The sequence below is a fragment of the Ictalurus punctatus genome, chromosome 6 (assembly GCF_001660625.3).
Source record: "Ictalurus punctatus breed USDA103 chromosome 6, Coco_2.0, whole genome shotgun sequence".
NCBI classification, from domain to species: Eukaryota; Metazoa; Chordata; class Actinopteri; order Siluriformes; family Ictaluridae; genus Ictalurus; species Ictalurus punctatus.
In genome coordinates, this window is record NC_030421.2 from 22108887 (window position 1) to 22133886 (window position 25000).

Consider the following 25000-nt stretch of genomic DNA (forward strand, 5'->3'; position numbering starts at 1 on the left):
AATTACTATTTTATGATATAGTGTTGGTTTACCTGCTTATTTTTGTGAATAATTGTATTTAAATTTATTTATTCCATTCTCCTAAAATAAGAAAACACTTACCAGACGCTCCATTTTATGAATAAAAATAACAACATAAAAGAAAATGACATGCCTTTACCTGCACCAGACAGAGCAGGTTAAGAAAGACTTATCGAAGAGCCAAGACCCAAAACAGAGCTGAATGAAAGCCAAATCCAGTGGAAACACTGGATTTACATTGCTACACTGGCTTTCAGTGCTGCCCTCTTACAAAGATGTGGCTTTACTCCATTGAAATACACATACCCTAAATGGTCTACTGCGGGAGTGCAGCCTGATGTTTTACAGCTAACATCTCCGACAGAAAGGCAAATGCCTGCATGCTGTTCCCATTTAAACAGACACGATCATATTTCTAGCCAATAAATATTAGTATATTACAAAAGAACAAAGGCTACCCCAAATTCAGAGTAAACACTCATTTCACAATGGTGTCTTTTCTGTGCCAAGCAGAATATTGAGTTGTATCTGGCAAACTTTGCGTGTGTTTTGGGACTCAGTTAAAATGCAAGTGCACATGGTGCAGGAAAGCACCACACTGAGGGAATAGGAAATGCTCAACTGTGTGCCAAGATTACTGATAAGGTGTTACTGATTTGCAGTCAAGTTACCATCATCTAACTGAAAGCAGATTAGGAGATTTGAGAGGCTTGGAAAGGTGCTTTACACCTAATGTCTGTTTTGATTTATCACAAATGTAAAAAAAATAAAATAATAATAATAAAATCTGAGGCAGGACAAAAATGATATGTTGCTTATGAAAGTGAAAACATTTGACCTGGAAAGATCTGGAGAATATGTATATGAGAATCCTTGTTTTGAAGTGAAATTAATTCTTAAAATTAAAGACCCTGTTGAGAAACCATAAGCACAAGCTCAGTGGTGTAAATTGTCTATGCAGCATATATAGGATGCATATACTGCATGGAGTTTAGAAATGGAGGTGTTTTAGATTGATCTCGACTGCCTGTATTATTTACAGACTTCAAAGTGAAATGCGTGTGTCTAGTTTGTGAGGGGGAAAAAAACACAGGTGTAAAACCAGCTGGCTGGGAAATGTTCTTGAGGTGTAGTAATCAACACTCCATTATTTATGCCAAGGTTTCAGTTGTGTCTATTATTACATGTTCATCCTGGCAGAGCATTTTGTGTTAAAGAATTTCATCTTTATTTATTAACACAACTGTCATAGCGTAAATGAGCAAACAACACTGTAAACCTACTGTCTGACACTCCCTAGAAAACGTCCTCACAAAAAGGGGGAGAACTCTGAGAACTCTGGCTGGACCTTCTACCTTTGGGCTAGTGCTCTAGTAGAGAAAGTGACTGAGAAGAAGGTGGGGCTTTAGGCATAGTCTTTCAGTTGCTAAAGTTATTTCCTGACACCATTTACAGAGAACTCCTTATAGGCATATTCACCAAGGACCACTATAGAAGCTAGTTCAGCACAGAGGCACGCAACCAACAACAGCTGGATTTTTTTTTTGGTTTGCAGCTGTAGAAAGTGGAGGAGACTAAGCTGGGGAGAAGTACTTAGGCTTAGCAGGCAAGCATTTCACTAATAACTTTGACATCATCAGAAAGAAGCAGGAATGAAACAGCATACACAGCTAAGCAGGTCTTCAGACCACACTGAAGTTGGAAAAGCACTGCAGAGCAGCTGCTCAAGATATGTTTTCACCTTAACTGTTTTTCTCTGGTACTGTAATGATGATACATTTCCGGGATGAAAAGCAGAAAAAGTTTTTCTTTTTAGTAGAAAAGCACACCTTTCAGTTTTTCGGCAAGTAGGCCTGCCTCGTGCTCTGAGTAGTGCATGATAGGGGGGGGAGAAGGAGGTTGCAAGCGGTCTTCGTGGATTTTGCGCCGATGACGTTCTTCTCGTGCCAGTAACCTCTGTTTGCACTCCCACTCATACAAGTCATCCCTCGCCTGAGCAAAGTCTACATGGATGCGACCCGAATCCTTTTTATCTGTGCTGGAACCAATGCGCATCCGGTAACCTAAGACATAAAAAAACAACCATTACAAATCAATACTGATATAAAATTTAAAAAAAGAAAAAAAAAGAAGAAAGCTTCATATCATTAATGACAAATTAATGGAAAAACAACAGGTTTTGGGCCAGAGCTGCCAGAACAGCTTCAGTGCACATTCACATAGATTGTACAAGTGTCAATTGGTGTTTTGCTTGTGGTCGTAGAAAGTGCTGACTAACACCTCACTCCAAAATCTCCCATAAGTGTTTAATCGGGTTGATATTAGGTGAGCGTCCATGCCATAGCATATGATTGACATAATTTTCATATTCATCAGTCCATTCAGTGAGATCTTGTACTTTGTGGATGAGGACATTGCTATTTGTATTGATTTGCAGTGACTCTTCCCTCTAAAGGGAAGTCCATGCTAACAAAATGCCCCTACAGTATATTTTGTTTCTTTAATTTGTATATCAAAATATACTCTAAGTCAATCTTGTGCAAACGAAAAACAAAAGCGCACCAGAAAGATAAATGGCCTTGTCCACCATGAACTCTTCACTAAAGCGGATGTGGCAGAAGTTTTTCTTGCTCTTGCGGATAGCAACAATTTCACCACACTGGTCAAACACCTCTCGGATAACTTCTTCACTTGCATTCTCAGGGAGTCCACCAACAAACACTGTTTTACAGCCTGGAGGACGCTCTCTGGTAGATGGAGGTGGAAGATCTGCATGATAGAAACAGAGCAAGTCACAATTGACTAATGATTGTATCAGCCCTAATTTTTCTATCAACCCATCTTTTTGCTGGGAAAGATGAGATTAGCTTATGCACTTATCTGCAGGATATACATGAAACCCTTACTTGGGTTCTGGGGGAAAAGTGTACAGCTCTTGCAGTGGATAATCTCTTTGATGACAGGTAGCTCAGGCTGCACAGGTGGAGGAGGCACCAGACTGATCCCTGCCATCAAGGGGTTAATGGGTGCAATAATACCCAAGTTGGGGTCAAAACCTTGGATACAGATGGAATCTGGAAGGGGAAAAAAATCCAACAAAATAAAAGGTTAGGAATGCATCCATTAATTTCAAACAAGTAGAAGAGAATGAACAAAATAATCTAACAGTAATTAAACAAGATAAATAAACAACAGTAACTAAATCTCTAACAAAAGGATGGTAGACCAACATTGCCTCAAAGATAGGACATAGGGCTTAGGTTGAGACTTAAAGTACAATAGAATCCTATTCTCTTCTATCCTCTAGGACAGTGGTTCCCAAACTTTTCCAGGGCAAGGCCCCCCAAATGGCATTAACATTATCCCTTTTGCAAGATATCTTTAAAACACATTAAAAATACAGACTTCTGAATATATCTCCCTTTTGTTTTTAAATTAATAATTACATCTTGCATCTTTACATTACATTAGATTAGGAATTGATTGTGTGTGTGTGTGTGGTTGTCTGAGAGTGAGAAAGAGAAAATCATGTATTTATTTTTCACACCAAATTGTTGAGGCCCCCCGGGCACCCTAAGGTGGCCCCCAAGGGGGCCGCGGCTCCCGCTTTGAAAACCACTGTTCTAGGAGACATAGCAGACGGTAAATCTGTTACTGTAATCATGTGAAATGTGTACTTTAGCAGATCCCTGCCAAACACATGAAAATGTCACACAGAAATACCTCCTATTTTTCATTTCTTAATGTTATTCCTTCCTCCAAGGATTGCAGGACCACTCATTCTTTTGGCCTAAAGATTCTCATTTGCTGCCAGAGACTGAAGGAATGGATTATATGTGATTATCATAACTTTCTTTTTATCATTTCAGAGAAATTAGATCCAGAGCTGAACTTCTTCACAAGAAACAACTGGCTGTGATTAACTTAAAGGTGGAATGCCATCAATCAGAAGGCTTCAAAAATACGATTATTGGCCATTTGTGTGCCAGGGAAATATTAGTTCCATGAGGAAATCTCTTTAATCTTGTGACTTCTTCAGCCCAGTAGCATCCCATCCATCCCTCATTATATTACATACAGACAATACATAATAATCCAGAGCAGCCATGATCAATATTGTCCAATAGTGACACAAAATCTTATTCTAACTTTCATCACCTTAGCCTAGAATGGTCATGTGTTCAAACAGCCTTTATTAATATCCACAGACAATATAAGTATTGAATATGTGCCTGCAAATATTTTGTGGCCAGACTAATGCTGCCCATAAAGGCTTCTTTGAAGATGTGAAATGGTAAAGGGAGAACAAATATTAACACTGCAAATATTACAACACAATACTCTAATATATTTTTAAACCTATGGTGAAACCAAGTGCTCAAGCATGTTCCAAAGTTTCTTTTGAAATCAGTACATCTGTAAAAATTACAATGGCCCTGCCACTGTACAATCAGACTTGTGACTAAATCCATTTATGTCACTCCAGGTATGCCATAAATTGTTCTTGTGACTCACATTACCTACCAGTACCCAGGCTCTGAAAAGGTCCCACGCAAACTGCTAGTAACTCTTTCGCCATGTTTGATTTTATTAACTGGTCACATCATGCCAGAAGCAAATCATAATAATTTGAATATCCAGTCTTTAATGATGAATCATAGCACCCCAAAACAAAACTCTCAAATATAATTCAAATATAAGCCATTCCAAATGATACCATTTCCATAAATATGCATGATCCATAGAATCTGCTCATGCATTTAAATCTCAGCTTAATTTGCCTCAATCTACCATGGCTCCTTGGGATGATATTAGCTCCAATATGTCGCTAACTCAGCACAGGCTTTATTTTGTATGAGATACTATTGTAAATGCAGTCACAGCACTTAAGTGTATGGAAAGCTAATTATAGAGCCTCTCCATCATTCACTCACTCCCTTTGCTATGCACTTCAGAGACAGTCCCAGGCAACGCTACATTCCTTTGGGATTTATTGTCACCTCTAGAATTACTGGCACATGGATAAAAATGTCTTTATGGTTAAATATCTTACATTTCTTTCATATTTTCAGTGTGAGGTTAAGACAATTAACCACAAAGACATTTTTTTCTATTTGCAAAGGGTGCCAATAATTATGAAGCTCATTGTACCTTGATTGCAAGAATTGTTTTACAATTACCAAAGGCTGTAGTGATTGCATGAGCAGTTTACCATTCCTTAATTAATGATTCTTTCATTTCCACAGTAGGTGCCACAGAAAGGGTGCCAACACCTTTCCAAATGATTCTAAGTAGAAGCTGGAAGCAGGAATAACTTATTCAGACCTCAGACAAAGCGGCAGTGTATGCCTCCAGAGCACTCGAGGGTACCGGCCTTTCCAGAGCGGCAACAAATGGGTCCTCAATGAAAAAATAAAGCTCAACAGACTGGAACACAGTTTAACATAAAATCCAATGTCTAGCATTGCTGCTAAAAGGTCACATACTTGGCTTGGGCAGCTGGTGCTAGTGTGGTTTGCTGGGAGGAATATGAGAGATTTGCTTTTGACTCAAGCCATTGCTCGAGTGTGAAAAAAAGAGTATGGGAGAGTGGAGAAAATGTAAGTAAAAGTAAGAATATGTTAGATCATGCTACTAAGATGCATGGCTCTACCTGGCAACAACTGCTGCCCAGTTAGGCCCAAAGGCATGATGCCTAAGTTATTCATGGCTGTGGCCCAAGCACTGGGGTCTGCCACAGGCACACTGAGGTGGGTCTGCTCTGTACCCAAACCCCCAATGCCATCTGCTGCTGCAGAGAGAAAGCACAGAGGACACATTTGATTATTTAAGTAAATATTGAACAGATCCTTACGCAATCTATCTTGACTGAAGACAAAGACAAAACCAGCTTGACTGAGCAATCCCTCTATAAACCCCTCTGGTGCCTGCAGACTGCTGATTCATTTCTGTATAGATCACCGCTTTTTTACTAGATCACATTGTAAATGTCCCTTTCATGATGTCTGGTGTCTCTTCGGTTTTTGAAAAAAATACTATAAAAAATGTACTTGTCAAATTTTAATACTGTAATTTTATATATATATATTTATTACAGCATAATATATGCCTGAGTGTTATCACAATGAACAGTTAGAGATCTTATCTATACGTAAAATACTATTATCGACAGAAGGAAGGATAAAAGGACATGAATCCAAGACTAATGATGAGGCTTAAACAAAAGCCTTGCTATAGAATTAGCAGAGTACTACAGTAAATCAGCATGCATAAAGGCAAGGCTCTGACAGAAGGGAAAATGAGAGAGTTATTTACCACTGCCCATGGCAGCTCTGCTGTATCTCTGGTTCTGTCTGCCACTGCTGTCCCCAAAACTCCTGCTCCTCCAGGCCTGCTGCCCAGGGCAGAGAGTAAAAACTCAAGGGCTCATCACAGCATATGTGCAAACCTACAACAGACAAATACAATCATATCATGTGAACATACACTATAGAAGAGTTCACAAAAAAAAAAAAAATCAGAACACATTGGATCTGGTTATTTGCATGACACCAATTAATGTTCAAAATGGACATAAAATGAAGTTGATTAAAGCATGTATACATGTATACAGCATGTATACATTCATTAGTATTGTCACACTGTAATTTAAAAAATAATAGCGTACATTCTGCAATTCCAGTGGTGGCGGGGGCTGTGGCCAGACTGTCATATGTGTGTGTCTAAAAAATTGAAAAATAAATCTGTATATTTCATTGTTATTCCATTCAGTGAATTATTCAGTCCACATTCTCTGTATTATAAGGAAACGGTGTAGCTCCTGCTTTTTTCATGTAAAAAAAGACTATGTTATTTGTGCTATGTTAGACTTCTCTAACATAGCACAAATGGTAACTAACTGAGACTCTAGCATGGGTTAACTTGACTCATTATCCCTCATGAAGATACAAGGAAAACATGCATCAAGTCTCTTCTCTGTACAGGAACCCAGGTTGTGAAATGAACTTCACTTCATCTGTCTGTCTAAACAGCTGTCTCCAAACAAAGACAGCAGACCAACCTCTTCACCAACTATTTAAATGAGTACTGACTAAAAAGGTAATAATAATAATAATAATAATAATAATAATAATAATAATAATAATAATAATACCATTCTGTGACTTGTGTGTTTTTGTTGCTGTACTACACACACTCCCCCCCCCCCCCCCTCCCTTTCTTTGTTAAAATGAAGACTACAAAGCACTTGGGTAGGATGTTTTGGTAATGCTATAACTGTTAATGTAAATGTAGTTTATCAGACATCAGACATCACCTCAGCCAGGGGTGATTGTAGGTATCCAGTGGCAGGTTAAAAGGATCAGGGGTTTAGGTAGATGGAAATCATAAGATTACTCTTTGTCTAGTTTGTGGGTAATTTAATCAGAATTCCTTTGTTTAAAAGAATAAAGTAGTATTATTATTTCAGTCTAGGTTTTGTGGCATGGTAAGCAGAATTTACAATGATGCAGCCTATTAGAATGCACAATAAATACTCCTCAAGGACATGTTGCTCTCCAAAGCCAGTCCTCCCTATCAGTGCACCATCCATAAATGACTTCCATCTGGCCCTTGGCCATCAATTTGACACACGTCATCCTGCAATCCATCACATGTCCAGTGTGTGTGTGTGTGTGTGTGTGTGTGTGTGTGTGTGTGTGTGTGTGTGTAGCTGGCCAGACCATTTCCAACCCCCCTTGTGTTGTCTCTTGTTAGCAGCTGCAGTTTTGTTCTCTTCTTCCACCTTTCTCCAATATGCTAAGTGCACACTAGCTCCATCTGCATACATTATATCATCTAGGAAATCAATGTCCCCATGAAACAGAATTACGCTGATTAATATGGTAAGGGTGGTGGATCCTGGTCACAGAGAAAGCACTATGCTCTTTCACAACAGAGCTGAGAAAGCAGGGCTGTCATCAGTATGCAAGAGATGTTCCTCTCTGCCACTTTCAAGCTCACTGCAGTAATGATCATTATTCAAATCTGACACACAGAAATCAACTTAGGAGCGAAACACAATTTTCCTTTAATCAAGACAATCATATCACTGCTTTTATATTAAAGGTCCAGACTTAATGAGGAAATGTTTATGCTGCCAAATCTATTTCTGCAGAAGCTAGCTGGAGGTTTAACAAATATCCAAACTTGCATGAAAACAGTTTTGCAAATGAAGGCTTTTATAAATCAATTTACAGTAATGCAAAGACATATGCTAATCTTCTCGATGTAGTAATTAACAAATTAATTAGCATAAGTAAGTAATATAGCTGTCTCTGCTTCTTATCGTACCCCAAGAGCCCAAGACAACATTTTCCCACAGGTCAACACCTCGCTCCTTTACTCCTGCTGCCCTGCCATACGTCTCTCAATTCACACATGCCATGGACAATACCCATCTCCAAACCAATCTCTACTCACTTTCACACGCACCATGAAATATTTACTCCACAAGCTGTTTTGCCTTCATTATTCATAAACTTACTTGACACTTTGAATGATTTAAGTGGTATCCTGCTCACCCCCAAAAGGAAGAAGTGAAGGAAGAGATAGGGACAGAAATCATAAATATGGCACACAAATGTAAGTGTCCAGCTTGATCCCAAATGCTTTTCGGGCTGTTCATTATAGATGAGAAGAAAAAATTAATAAATCAAAGTGATCTATGTCAGTAGAGTTTAATCGCTTTTGGCTTCTATTCCAGAAAGCCTTCCTTCTCAGAGGAAAAAGTTCAGCATACTCTTAACACTGGTGCTTGCTAAAATGTGTGCCTTTACACTTTTGACCCTTTCCTTTTTTTGATAAATGTTTTAATCTATACAGACATAGCCACTGATGACTTGTCCTCAAACTCATACGTTCAATTTCAATCAATTATGCTGTGCTGATATAAGTAATTGCTACTCTAATTACCTTGACAAATGATCGGGTTACAAAGGCTGGATCAGCGTCTCCCAAAGCAACATGGATTTCACAAACCCACAATGCTTTATACACCTTTCTATTATTTACTACTACGATCTTGTTTTTAGTCAATTATTATTAATAATTGAATATACCAGAATATCATGTATTTTGCTTGGGAGATTCAGGCTTTGACTGGAACTGGCTAGAACACTATTTGGCATGTGTTTGAATAAAAAAACAGAAGCTAGTGTCATTACCTCCTTTAAAACGCTAAGCGCATGGTGCATGTCATGTTATTTGATAATAATGGGCTAGGCAGAACTTGTATAGAAAAAAAGCACAATAGCACAAGCCATTATAGGAAAATAATCATTAAGTGGTTGGTGTTATGGAGGGCCATGACTATTTTTGTATAACAGCACTCCCTGAAGTGTTTATTCTTCTTATACCACAGCAATTTACCAACACTAATGACACATTTCACAATGTATCTGATAATAGTTATGTTTAATGTTGTGGAACATCTGCGAAACAAGCAAGTTCCTGTTATTACTTACTTTATAACAGCTATAAAGAGTCATTCCCTCACCAGCTTATCTTTTTCTCTCTATTGATGTTAATGTGACAAAGAAAAGCAGTTTGTCATATTACTAAGACAGCTCGAAGCCCTCTGTCCGGAATACTTTCTTACCTTGGAAACAGTGACAGAGCCACAGGGGTGTCGAGTGCCACCCCTGACACCCCTCTGGCTCCGTCACTGTTTACAACGTAAGAAAGTCATAGACAGAGGGGTGTCAGGGGTGGCACTCGACACCCCTGACATCAGATTGGCCACCCCAGGTGCCACCCCAACATTTTATATGCTACTGGCAGTTGCTGATGCTGATTGACACATCACCACTTTCACCTCTTGTCGAAAGAAGAATTTTGGAATTTTGGTGCTGGTAGCGTGTGCAGTTTTCAAATCAAGGACGAGCCGAGGATGAGAGAATATTGCTGCAAGATACCGAAGAATAAGAAAACATCATATTCTAAGTAAGTTTTTTAGGTTTAGCATCAGGTTTGTTTTCTGAATAACTTTTATGAGATACTGTGTGAGTTAATAAGGCTCCAATAGGCTACCTGTAATGTCAGGACGGCACATATAAATGAGGCGATACAAGCGTGGCTCCATTTACTTCCTGTTATTAAACAACATCCAACAGCCTTTAACAACGTCTGTGCTCCCACAGCTTCATCTCTGTATCTCCACTGATTCACCACTGTCCTTAGATACGCACATCATTAACAGTATATACGGTACTCTCTGTATTACCATTACACTACCAGTTAGTTTGCAATTTAGCATAACAATCCTTACACTTACATCTGTACTAGTAATACATGCATATACCGTGCAGTGTGTAAGTTAACAGTATACAGATAATGTGAGGAAGTTGGCTACAGCTGTCAGTGTTCAGAGAGTTAACATTTAGCAGTTTGAAATCGATTAGCTAGCTCAGTTACTTCAGTTCAGAGGGCTAGCAATGATCACACTGCTAACTTAGACAGGTAGGTGATTTTAATGTAGTTATGAAAATGAGGATGTGTAATTAAGATAAAAATGTTGGTAATTGGATGATTAGATGTAACCATAGACTGTCATATTTTTTGCACAGGATCAATTAAACATGAAAAGAAAAGGAGAGATATCAGCTCTTTTTAAAGAAGCACAAACTGGCAGAACATGTGCAAACAGCCCTATCTGCTTCATGCCTGCTATATCTAATTGCAGTGTGTGTGGTGTTTTGTTTTTTTTGTTTTTTTTGTAAATAAACTCAGCAGTTCATGTAACAGACACATGCTACTGTATCTTATCTCCTTGGTGCTTAAGCTTTATTTTCTGAAAACACTTTTATTTTCTGAAAACAAAGTGACCCAATTCTTTCCACTATGAGTAGTGTGTGTGTGTGTGTGTGTGTGTGTGTGTGTGTGTGTGTGTGTGTGTGTGTGTGTTATTACTATCAACACCAGACATTGTTGGTCCCCATGAGGAAAACAGGTTATAAATCATACATACTACATTTTTAAATGTAAAAATGCATTTTTGTGATGTTTAGGTGATGGATAGGTTTAGGGGATAGAACATATAGTTTGTACAGTATAAACTCATTATGGAAATTTCCCATAAAACATGGAAAGCGAACATTGTGTGTGTGTGTGTGTGTGTGTGTGTGTGTGTGTGTGTGTGTGGACCCCTGAAAGTAGCAGTGGCCACCCCCTGGCCACCTCATGTATAAAAGTCTAGTTCAGCCACTGGTTGGAAAACATAAAGGAAGAGATTTATCTTTAACTGTTACAGAGTGCTGACATTGGTCACTCTTTCTATAAATGCTAAATACTGGGTGTCCCAAAAGCCTCCATAAATAGTGGAAATTAACACAGTAAGCCTTTAAAAATGCCTTTCACAAAATTGACAAAAAATGCCTTATTAACAAATTCAAGACTGGAAGTGGTACAACCGATAAGTGGATGTCCACAAATATCCACTGAGGAACGCACAACCGACATGGTGCTAGCAAACATAGTCCCCTATGTATGAAGACTTTTGTGACACCTTGTAAATGTCTTCTCACAAAACAACTTCACTAGATCAACAATTATACATGTTTTTTTAATCCATTTATGTGCAGCATGCACCATACAAGTCCGTATTTAAGTTGTTACTATAGAAACAGTAATGTTTCTAAATATAAAAGCAAGCACATTAATATCACCTGTGATTTGCCTGGAAGCCAGCACTATTGTCAGAGATGCTGGTGTAAAAATTTAATCAATAACTTGTGTCCAATCTGAATGGAGAATTCAATGGAAAAAAAGAACACATCTTTAATGCATTACAGCAGCTCAAATTTCAAATATTCATTTTGCATCTCAGTATAACTATAGGCATGGTGAATTATCTAATGTGGATGTGGATGACTCTTTTAAATGGCAGCTTTTATTGGCAAACTATATATGGAATCATATGTGATCACATAGTTCGCATACTGAACACTGATCCAAGTGCTTGAAATGATCAGTCTTATAATCTCTGGTTTGGCCAGAATGTTTGCTTTTCCCTGCTGTTTCACTATTGTCTCTTATTTCAGGGCAGCCTGGACTCTCTGGCTTGAACAGAGCTTTGAAAAGACCAGCAGGCTAAGAGGAGCATCCCTTTCACTGGAAAAGGGGTCATGACCACAATATCACTCACTGCTGAGAGCAAATTGCACCTAATAATGCCGTTAGAAAGGCACCATTAAACTCATGTCTCCTCATGAAGAGAAACCTCCTACGGTAGAGAATGAGAAGCGCTATGCCAAGATTCATTTAAGTCCTGTTGCCATAAGTCATTAGAAATGCACCAGAACTATCCTTCATGAAAGACTCTGAGAAGGTCTTGTTACTGTAGTTTGGGTGTTTTTAAAAGTAATTGTTAATATGAGCCCAAAGAATGACATTCAAGCCTTTTTTTACTTCCATTTTTATAGCCAGGATTTAAGATCCATGGCTTAAATAAGCTTGGCCTATAGCTTCTCGCTGATCGTAAAAATCAGCATCCATGTTCATCCTCTTCGGGAATTCATTGTCGCATATCTGGTGAAATAGAACAAAGAGAGGCAACTGTCCTGCCACTTTCTGTGAACGAAGATATAAGAGTAGGATAACTGCTGAGAGATGCGAATTGTGCTCAATATTCACTAAGGTCTTACAAAACCAGCCAGCTGGGGACAATGCCTGCATCAATAAGCAGAACATGCAGAACAAGCACCAGTGGCCACATCCACTGTCGCAAAGCACTATATTACAAAGCTGATGTAATAGTGTTAGATAATAACACAAATATCTCTAAAGCATTTATTAGAGTTATGAGTGAGACACACTTAACTCTTCCAGTTCCTGTTTGTAAAGCCTCCTTCACTGAAAATGTCTTTGATGTGAAATGCACACCACCTAATCCTATTAGTGAGTTTAATAATCTGTCCAATCCCTTTGTATTACAATAATATTATTCCTGTTGGAGTACATACAGCATTATTATGTGAAGCTTCTCTCTGGCTGTCATTTTGGATACATTTAGTGCTGTTTTTGACTGTGTGATCAATCAGCAAAACAGGGCTGGCAGTCCTCTTTAAGACACATGAGATCCTCCTCCATGAGAATAAACCACCAATTTAATACAGTTAATACTTGTTAATTGTTCATTTCATCTTAGTTTTTCCCTCTTAGTTTATCAATATGGATAACCTATAATAAAAATGGCTTTTTGCACACAATTTAATTTAATTAATTAAAATGTATTTTACTGTAAACTTACCAAAACCTGATTTATTTTTACCTATACTGAATTTTATAAACACATTACCGTCGCACACCGACATTCTTTGCAGTTATATACAATGTTGAACAAAGATGTATTACCAGTTTTAACATTATTCAGAGTGACAGCACTGCCTGTACAGAGCTCAAGGGCAGGTTGTTCCAGTGACTGCTTTCTCCACATCAGCATGTCTGAAATATGCTTCTTCTGAATTGAGTAAGGTAAATATTATACACCGTATGAAGATATTTATTCTTCCACACACATGGCAAATTACCATCTTAGCCGCATGTAAATGAGCACTTAGTCCTGCTACAGAGATCAATAATCAAGCCAAGTCAGTCTGAAAATGTGTGTGTGTGTGTGTGTGTGTGTGTGTGTGTGTGTGTGTGTGTGTGTGTGTGTGTGTGTGTGTGTTCAGTGAATCATGACTGGCAGATGCTATAGCAACAGAGAGCAGGAGTCTAGTGCTGCCAGTTATTGCTGATCCTTCCTTTCTGGCCATAGGGTTATACTGCCCTGTGCTCTTAAAGCATTGGCATGCATCATGTGCCCTGTCCATGCCTTTCATCTGAACTGTCTATGTGTATACCCTTTCAGTCTGAACTACTCCCCTAGAGCCATGAACATGAAAGTGGAAAGACAGAGTGGGCGTACATTTCTTTCACTTCTCTCTCTTTGTTCATCATGTTGATGCGCAGTTAATCACAGCTGATTTTCAGTTCTTGTTTGTTGATGTGTACACTGTCTTGCCACTTCTCCCAGTGCTAATTTCTCCAATTGGGCTGTTAAACATTTGTGATACTGGACTATGGGCATGCATGGCTTCGTCATAAAGTTTCCACATGAGGAATAGGTCGATTACCCTGACTATTACAGGATACAAAGCTTATTAGCATATAGATCCTGGCATGAACAATAAGATTGCCCATTGACTACTAAGCTGCTGCAGCAGGAACTAAATTTCCCTCAGCTGTCAATAAAAAAACAGTTGTAAGCGATTTTTTCTGTAGAAGCCCAGCACAAACAGCATGTAGCAGAAGGCATCTCTTCACGTCTTCTCCCCTCTCCCCCAAAGGCTTCATCCATCAGTCTCCACTCGCTTCACTCCTCCCGCAGGCACTCTGTCTGTCTCATAGCCTCCATAACTCACTTACCCTCGGGCTCTCTCCATGGAACGGACACTCAGAGATCTCATAACCAGAGCCCCATATAATGGCAATCTTTAGTGATATAAATACAATAAACTCAGTGAAGCATTTTACTTGTGAGGCCTAAGGAGTGCCACCATTATTATGCTCATCTTTCTTAAAAACAATAAAATCAGCAAATTTTTTTTTAATACTAGCCCATTTTATTGCTTTCTCTTTAGCATTCTCATTGAAAATGGACACTGTATAATAATAATAATAATAATAATAATAATAATAATAATTATTATTATTATTATAATACATAAAAGTATTTTAGATCATATTGCTTTTCTCTTGACTTTATTTATATATGTGACCTTGAAGTAATCTGAAAATAATATGATTACGTTACTTTCATATTGTGATACGTGGATTATGTTACTGACTACATTTTTCATGAAGTAATTTATAACTCTAACGGAATACATTTTTAAAGTAACCCTCCCAATCCTGTATATACTGACACTGATCGCTCATAAAGTATAAATGAATACTGCAATCTGAAAATGTGCAGGATGAACAGGTTATCTCAGTAAACACATTTATTCATTTAACAGCAATTTACCAAAGCGACTTACAAATGAGGAAATACAAGCAAAGTGATATATGAAGCAGAGAACAATGCATGTAGTGCTACCATGCAAGATTTATAATTGAGTTCTAGAGAAGCAAAGTGTGCAGAGTAGAGTTGTAAGAGCCAGAGTACATTTTTATTATTTTTTTTCATAAAAAAAAAAAAAAATATATATATATATATATATATATATATATATATATATATATATATATATATATATATATATATATATATATATATATATATATATATATATATATATATATATATGGGGGGGTTAGCGACATGCTCACAGAAGACGTGGGTCATTAGCTGTTTTTTTTTTTAAATAATGACAGATTCTGCGGTCCGGATTGAGGTTGGAAGTTCATTCCACCACTGAGGTACAGTTAGTTTGAAGGTTCTGGATAAGGACCTTGAGCCATGCTGAATAGGCACTACTAACTAAAGTATATATAAACATAAACACTATAGCGTACAGATTTATGAAACTTGAATTGAAAGCATTAAAATGCGTACAGCTGTTTTCTTATGAAATAACTGCTAATATTCACACAAAAATCAACAGCAGTGTGTTTGATTCACTTTTTTTTTTTAATGACCTGATCCATAAAGTGCTATTCAGAACATAGACACCTTTCTTGGTGATTTACCAACCAATCTGAGTGAAATGTTTATATTCGTGACAATTTTGTTATATCTCCGGAAATGTATGAGTAATGTAAAAGTGCACTTAAACAAATAATCTACTAAAAGTCAAAGCACTTCAGCTGCAACCAAACCTCATGCTTAGATACATGAAAACTGTACATAATTACAGTAAGTAAACGTAAGGAAACTTGCTTTCTTCCCACCTTCTTGTGCTAGCTTTTACCTCAGTCATAATCTAGTTTATGATTGCTGTCCATATTTTCCAGTTGCCTAGCAACAGTGTTGATCAGCTTGATCAGCGAGAGAATACTGTGTCTTCCCATTTCAAAATCATAAATTAACAAGTTCCATTAGAACGTACAATATTAGCTCCACTTTCAGCAAGGAGTCCTTGTAACATGTACTGTCTCCAAAATGAACAGGAAGTAAACAATATCAAGTAGCTGTTTTTACATTGTAATTGAATACCTCCCTTCCCTCTGCCGTTTATTGTTTCTCAGGCCCAGGCACCACTTATCATCAGAGTAATCTCTGTGGAGGATGGGGATGCATTTTACTCAGCAAGTTGCTTACAATGACATATTTCTTTCATAGAGGTGTACAAAGTATGTGAACATGTGAGTCAGAGCATTCAGTATAAACATCTGAAATACATTATTGAAAATCCATGCACTAGCTTGGGAAATAATCTTGCTACATGTTTTATTATTGTTGTTTATATTATGGCATATATATGCTTTCCTGTGTGCATATAAAAGAAGCAGTCTTTCATTACAGAGCATGAAGTCTTGCTAGTGCAATTAAATTACATTTTAAGTGGTGAGGTAGTGGAGCACCTTTCTCTACATTACATTGCAGCTTAAATAATATGAGGAAATTAAGAGGGGAAAATTTGGGTCATTTATTATACTTCACACATGATCATTGCTACTCTTTAGGCAGTTCCTGAAGCGGAAACCATTCAGTTATACCAGCAATTTAGGCAAGGATTAAACACGCTCCTCTGTTTCTCTTTCAAATTATCAATATACCCGAGTTAGAGGAAGATTCACAACAAACTATTAAACAGTCAAGTCAAACTCAGCTCCAAACCATCACAAATTATCAACGCCCTCAGCATGTGGCTTCCTTCATCACAGCCTCTGCACCAGAACCCAATTTTATCCCTCAGTGGCCACAAAGACTCATTGATGCTGTTGTATTGCATCTCAGTGATTTACAAGGCGAACACATCAAAAGTGTACAAACGTACAGCTGTGTATGTGTGTTCTACAGCCTCTTGTGTTATGTGAGGAGGCGATCTCCCTGAGACACACACTAAAAGTGACCAGATGGCAAGAATGAGCTGGAGCATTCCTCCAGCCGTGACTGCTCTGCATTTTAAACAGTTTCCCTCTCTACATCTCCTATCTCTCTCCCACTGTCTCAACTGTCACACAAACACATACACACACACACAAACAAATCAGGCAGAAGGTATGCCCAATTAGCATTGTGCTGCATTTCACACAGGCCTGTAAATCTGAGTTATGAATATTTTGAGTTTGGGGGGCCCCATTGACTATGTTTACATGGACAGCAGTAATGTAATTATTGAATTTATTCTGAATAAGACAATATTCTGATTAAGGTGTTTACATGAGTCGCTTTTAGAAAATTCCTTTTATGTTCCCGTGTTTCGTGTTACAGAACATAGATCCATTAACGTCACGTCATTATGTCCCCACTCCACGCCGTCCGACGTTCCCTCCAGAATTTCACGTATCTACATACAGTTGGCCTTCGTTATGGGACTGTATACACTTTTGGGTGTTACATTTTTCATTTTATGAAAGCTTGAAGTGCAGTTAATTATTTGTCATGCTGTACGTGCAAATAGATGCCTGCTTGAAGCTGTGGGCTGCGTCTGATACCCATATTTACCTACTATATAGTAGCTGAGATACATGTATTTCACCTACTATATAGAAGGTAAGTATGCGGTTTCGGACGCAGCCGTGCTCTCGTTTGCTGTCAAACGTTTGAGCATTGCCGTGTGTGTACGTGTCCTGTCGCAAAATGGGGTGAAAACTCCCACACGATGTTAATAGTGTGATTAAGGTGTATAATACGATTTGTGTTTACTTCGAATATGACTTTATTCGGGTTAAGGTAATCAATAATTGCTGTTTACATGGTAGTTTCTTAATCTGAGTATTGTCTTAATCGGGTAAATATCGCATTATTGTTGTCCATGTAAACGTACTGATTGACAGAGAAGAGGAAATGAGCAGGAGACAAAACGACTAAGCCCATTGAATCAGTCTAATCAGCTTCAATGCATACATGAAGCTATGATTCAGTATGATTCAGTATGATTCAGCTTTTTTTTTTTTTTACTGTAGCCATTTACATCATTAAGTTTGTGTTAAATGCCTTTTCAACAGTAAATAAACATCATATGAGCAACACATTTAGGAACAAATTCCATAATCTATTTGAAAGAGAACAGAAACCTGCAAATGCCTATGATATAATCAGCATAAAAAAGAGCACCAGAAACTGCAATGATATCATGCTTGGGTAAAATCCTCTCCAGACATGCTAATGGCTTTTACAGCTGTGCTGATTTAATACTGATGAGGCAGTACCATGACAAAGTGAGTCTCTCTTCACAATAGAACTAGAGTATATGCAAACATCAGATATAATATAAATTACTCTGGAAGAGCTCCAGAAGCCTAGCCTGGTCCTGTTTACTGAACAGAGCCAGACCCAATATTTCCCCAGAAAAGGGAACCTCCTGTGTATTCATTAAAATCCCTTTTCCAATGCTTATCCCCACCTCTTTTGCATTGCAGTCAAATGTTCTTTAGCCATTAGAGGCTCATTTCAAACCATTAATCCAGGATATGGAGAAGGCCAGGGTTGAATGCAAGTGATCCCCATTCTGTCACTTAGTCATCCTCTGAATGTTACAAATTGAAGGAGAAATGGTATTTCGTAAAGCATTAGGGGCAAAGAGAGAGCACGCTGGCTGCTGAGTATAACTTGTCCCCTTTAGCTGAGGTCTCTTTCTAACCTGCACACAGTTATTGTGTGTAGGGTTCAGCACCCTAAATAGCAAACTGTTCATAGATCCAGGTAGTGCTGAGCATGATGATAAGAGAAATAATAAAGGAAAAATGAAAAATTATCTCATTCACACGAATATAAAAGTCTTTGGTTTGCCACACTGTCAAAAAATGTCTTGAGGCATGCAGTGACAAAGAAGCATTCTATGCTGGATCTCCTCCTACCTTTTTGGAGCCTTGTTCAGCGCATAACAAAACTGCTTTTGACTCCACTGCCGCGCCATTTGCATACTCTACTGCACCGCAAAGACATTTAGCATGGCGGACACATGCATAAAACAAGAATCATGGGACAGTGTAGAATACCATTGGACCATTTGTTACTGTATGTCTGGTCTTCTGCATGCATGTCACATCCAAGGACAACATGGTTATTTATCAGCTGGCCAACACCCAAGAAAAAGCAGTGAGCACAATGGAGGACAGTGCTGAATATCACATCTCCATTTAATATGAGTGCTGCACAATTCAATTCTTATCTTGCTACCACTCACAGCCATTATATCGTTCGAGTGCTGTACTGCACACATGTGGCCAAGCTGAATACGCAGCACACCTGATTTTAGAGATTAATGATACACTTTCAAGTCTGTTTTGAGCTGAATTCATTAGAGGGTTGGATATCTGCACCAAGCAGTATGAGTGACAGAATCACTGAGCTACGGCAGCACCATATGTTCCCTTCCCTTCCAATTAGTGTCAAGCTTAAGTATAAATTGTTGAGCTTTAGATTGTTGACTCAAGTCATGCACATCATTGTATAAGAATATATGTCATAAAGCCATTAAACACATGTTTACAGACTGAGTTACATACCACATTCAGCTTAAAACCCACTCTCAGCTAATGACTAGAAAATCCAGCTGATTATGGATAGTTTATGCAGAACTCCAGAGCCAGACCCAGTACATTGCTTTCCCTCACTTTTTCAGGACAGGCGGCTGGGTTTCCTAGTGAACTGGATCTTGAGTTCTCTCTGTTCCTGTGGTCTAATGAGGGATCCAGATGTTTTGGCTCACACTTCACTTTGTCCTGGGCTGATCTGTAGGCCTCACTTCTCAAAGTCCTCATTGAGTGACATCAGAGAGATGACCAAATTAAATAGTCTTTATCTACAAGTACTTTCAAATACCTCTTTGGATGTCTGGTTTGCAAAGACCATTAAGGATTTCTTTTTGACTGCATGATAATCACAGCATGGCATGCTATCACATTCATAAAAAAACAGAAGTTACTCTGTGTTACTATCCCGCTTTGTGAAGGGAAAATCGCAATTCTTCTATTCTATTCTTCTATTGAATTCATTCAATTCTTTCACATTATAGATGTAAACATATAAAATATATTCAGTGAATATTAGGATTAGGATTTGTAGTGATTTTTTCTTTCTTTCTTTTCTTTTCTTTTTTTTTTACTACTGCCATGTGCTAAACTGGATTCAGATGAAGACGAAAAGAACAGCCAGTTGTATACATTTTCCACATTCACTGAGACTACTGTATTTATTCTTTTAGTAATTTGTTTTTTCAATCAAATGTCTACTTTGTCACAATACCATGGATGAAACTGAGTTGAATTCATGTTGCACACTTGGTATATTTTGGTCTGTGACATGCATGTCTGAAGTTAATTTTAATGTTGCTTCTGTTCGGTTTATATATTGCTGTTGATTATTATACTCAATCCATCACATGTGTTGTTTTTGAGAAGTATGTGTGCAAATACTTGTGCAAATTGTGTCTAGGATCCAGCCTTTTAGGTAGCTGAGATGCTAGCAAGATATTGTGAGTAAACAATTTCTACATCCACAGTCTATTATATCATATAATGGCACAGAAGGAGTTCCTTTTTCCTGACAAAATGCCTCACCTAAAATGTGTAGTCTACATTTTTAATGTAAGAGTGTTAACTAGCAAAAATAGCTAACTAGCAGGCTAATTCAGGCAGTAGACATAGCGTCTGTATTTTCTCAACTTTTATTAGAATAAAATCATGAGATAAGAAAACTAGTTTTGAAGCAGGTCAAAAACTAGCTAGCTATCATCGTCTTCAACTATGATTTGTTGCATTTGATGGTGCATAATTTTTCCAGATCAGTACATGGATATAATATGTACTGTACATATATATACTTTGGGAAAAATGGCCACAAATTTAATTCATCTTTAAAAAGTGCTGAGTAAATGTTACACAGACATGGAATTTTACAGCTCATGAAATGAAATAAAACTGAGCATTAGTATTAAAAAAAATGTCCAAAGGCAATTCATTCAGGGGTTCACTTTAAACACCAGTAATGCCATTCCCACCTCAGCACTGAACTCACAATTTCACAAAATTAAATAGATTAAGGCAATTCTGAGGAAACTGCAGCCAATAAGTATATAGTATACAAGCGTATGCCATTTTGAACACAGCAATTCTTCTGGGTTCAACAAGACTACTGTGGCATGGAGAAGCCTATTAAATGCGTCAAAAGAACATTTTCAAATGATATACAACAGATTAAAAAAAAGGAAAACCCAAGAGGGCCTGGAAAGGAATCAGATAAGGATGTTCTGAGCCTCTACAATGTTCTCTCTTTTTCTTCACAGCCATTCAGTTTTTTCCCTCAGGCCCATTAGTCTTTTTCAGACTTTTATACACTGCACTGTAAAGAAATGCTATACAAAGAGTTCTCAAGTATTTAAGATGGCCACTGATGACCCAGTTTGTGCTTTTCCTCCTAGCTAACAGATGATTACTGAGTTTTGTTTAGGGGTTCATACTTCTTATTCAACAGTATTCTTTAGGAGAATAGACATTTAATACAATTTAGGGGCGGCTGTGGCTCAGGTGGTGGAGCGGGTTGTCTACTAATCGTGGGGTTTCTGGTTCGATTCCCAGCCCACATGACTCCACATGCCGAAGTGTCCTTGGGCAAGACACTGAACCCCAAGTTGCTCCTGATGGCAAGTTAGCTCCTTGCATGGCAGCTCTGCTTCCATTGGTGTGTGTGTGAATGGGTGAATGAGACACAGTGTAAAGCGCTTTGGAACCGTTAAGATTAAAAAAGCACTAAATAAGTGCAGACCATTTAGTATTATCATTTACAAGTAAACATATTGAACCATTGATAATTGCTTTGATGCATGCTTAATAATTCACAAAGTATTCAACAACATAACACAAGAAATGTGCAGAATTAAAGCATCAAGGCTGAAGACCCAACCATATAACTAAAAAGATTTATACTTAAATTATTTGTTTCTGTTAAACTTTCTGATTTTAAATACAGCCATTATTGGTAAGAAGCAAAGCAAACAAAAACATGGCTTAAATGTATCAACTAATTGGATTTTAAAGGAAAGCTGATATTTAGAGACAAAAATCATGTTACAGTGCATCCGGAAAGTATTCACAGCGCTTCACTTTTCCCACATTTAATTATGTTACAGCCTTATTCCAAAATGGATTAAATTAATTATTTTCCTCAAAATTCTACCAACAATACCTCATAATGACAACATGAAAGAAGTTTGTTTGAAATCTTTGCAAATTTATTAAAAATAAAAAACAAAAAAAGCACATTTACATAAATATTCACAGCTTTTGCCATGACACTCAAAATTGATCTGAGGTGCATCCTGTTTCCACTGATCATCCTTGAGATGTTTCTACAACTTGATTGGAGTCCATCTGTGGTAAATTCAGTTGATTGGACATGATTTGGAAAGTCACACACCTGTCTATATAAGGTCCCACAGTTAACAATGCATGTCAGAGCACAAACCAAGCCATGAAGTCCAAGGAACTGCCTGGAGACCTCCGAGACAGGATTGTATCGAGGCACATATCTGGGGAAGGGTACAGAAACATTTCTGCAGCATTGAAGGTCCCAATGAGCACAGTGGCCTTCATCATCCGTAAATAGAGGAAGTCTGGAACCAGCAGGACTCTTCCTAGAGCTGGCCGCCCGGCCAAACTGAGCGATCGGGAGAGAAGGGCCTTAGTCAGGGAGGTGACCAAAAACCCGATGGTCACTCTGACAGAGCTCCGCCATGTCTCTGTGGAGAGAGGAGAACCTTCCAGAAGAACAACCATCTCTGCAGAACTCTATCAATCAGGTAGAGTGGCCAGACGGAAGCCACTAATCAGTAAAAGGCACCTGACAGCCCGCTTGGAGTTTGCCAAAAGGCACCTGAAGGACTCTCAGACCAAAGATTGAACAAAGATTGAACTCTTTGGCCTGAATTGCAAGCGTCATGTCTGGAGGAAACCAGGCACCACTCATCACCTGGCCAATACCATTACTACAGTGAAGCATGGTGGTGGAAGCATCATGCTGTGGGGATGTTTTTCAGCGGCAGGAGCTGGGAGACTAGTCAGGATCGAGGAAAAGATCAATGCAGCAATGTACAGAGACATCCTTGATGAAAACCTGCTCCAGAGCGCTCTGGACCTCAGACTGGAGCTAAGGTTCATCTTCCAACAGGACAACGACCCTAAGCACACAGCCAAGATAACAAAGGAGTGGCTACAGGACAACCCTGTGAATGTCTTTAAGTGGCCCAGCCAGAGACCAGACTTGAACCGGACTGAACATCTCTGGAGAGATCTGAAAATGGCTGTGCACCGACGCTCCCCATCCAACCTGATGGAGCTTGAGAGGTCCTGCAAAGAAGAATGGGAGAAACTGCCCAAAAATAGGCATGCCAAGCTTGTAGCATCATTCTCAAAAAGACTCGAGGCTGTAATTGGTGTCAAAGGTGCTTCAACAAAGTATTGAGCAAAGGCTGTGAATACTTATGTAAATGTGCTTTTTTTGTTTTTTAGTTTTAATAAATTTGAAAAGATTTCAAAAAACTTCTTTCATGTTGTCATTATGGGGTATTGTTTGTAGAATTTTGAGGAAAATAATTAATTTAATCCATTTTGGAATAAGGCTGTGCATAACAAAATGTGAGAAAAGTGAAGCGCTGTGAATACTTTCCGGATGCATTGTACATGCAGGTGGCTGGCCAGCATATTTAAGGGATTAGAGAGCAGACTTGAGCATGACATGCTTCTTTCCTTCACTGTTGATATGAAGTATTAACCTGAAATGTTTCTGTGAGGTGCTGCACAGGCCTCAGGAGTAGTAAGCATGTCAAAGGTTCAGTTCTCTGCTTAAGCTTCGGTAGGAATCCTGTTCTGTTTTCACTGTATTCAGGGTATAATACCATAGAGGAGGGTCAAGTGCAATGCCTACAGCCCTGCATAATTCACATACATTAAACAATCTCCCAGGTGCCTCTTCATGCTTTCTCCAAAACTCACAGGCACTCTAATCTCCTCAGCATGCAATTTTTCGTCAACTCTTTGATACCACTGAAAATTGATACCCAGTATTTTTTGGCCTAGAGTCTTTGACGCTATATGACTGATTCACTATTACTCTCAGCAAATGTAGGATCTTAAACTTTAATTCATGTGTAACTAATATTGGAAACATGTATTAAATTGGATATTTTTGTTAAATACATCCATTCATTTTCCATACTGCTGATCCTGCACAGGGTCGTGGCGGAGCCTGGAGCCTGTCCCAGGGAGCTCAGGGCACAAGGCAGGGGACACCCTGGATGGGGTGCCAACCCATTGCAGGGTACAGTCACACCCATTCACATGCTCATTCACACACTACAGACAATTTGGAAATGCCAATCAGCCTACAACGCATGTCTTTGGAGTGGGGGAGGAGATCAGAGTACCCAGGGGAGGCCCCGAAGCATGGAGCGAACAGGCAAGCTCTGTGCACACAGGGCAGAGGTGGGGTTTGACCCCCAACTCTGGAGGTGCAAGGCAAGCATACTAACCACTAAGCCAGCGTATTTTAAATATGTATAATTCTATAAACAGATGTGTTTCAACTGATGTGTCTACACACAAGAAAACTGCCAAACTGGCCAGACCCAGCATTTGTGTGCATCAAGGGAGAATGCTTTACGAAACTGCACACCAATCCATCACAGCCCAATCAAATAAATTTCATACACACATGTTACAGAGTCTTGAAGTCTTGAAGGAGCCTAGCTAGTTTCAGCAGCAGTTGCTCTTGACTGTAAATTGAAGGGGGAAAAAGGTTTCTGACATCTCTTGTGCTTGGAGAAACACAGAGTGAGCAAATGATCTCACAGCG

General features: G+C 38.6%; 1 protein-coding gene across 3 annotated transcripts in view; it reads right to left on the reverse strand.

The window, feature by feature from the left end:
• Nucleotides 1-25000, reverse strand: part of enox1 (ecto-NOX disulfide-thiol exchanger 1) — a 59665-nt gene that overhangs the window by 17194 nt on the left and 17471 nt on the right. For 2 of the 3 annotated variants that reach the window (XR_001812916.3, XM_017470125.3), the window contains exons 2-6: nt 6337-6469; nt 5675-5812; nt 2928-3095; nt 2584-2790; nt 1851-2084 (exon numbers count right to left, since the gene is read on the reverse strand). Coding sequence is in view for 2 of the 3 variants with exons in the window: in XM_017470125.3 (XP_017325614.1) it covers nt 1851-2084; nt 2584-2790; nt 2928-3095; nt 5675-5812; nt 6337-6346 (757 nt within the window). In the remaining variant the exon portion in view is untranslated. Of the gene's footprint in view, nt 1-1850; nt 2085-2583; nt 2791-2927; nt 3096-5674; nt 5813-6336; nt 6470-19008; nt 19073-25000 lie in introns of those variants that run through there. The other variant, XM_047156040.2, reaches the window with a different exon arrangement.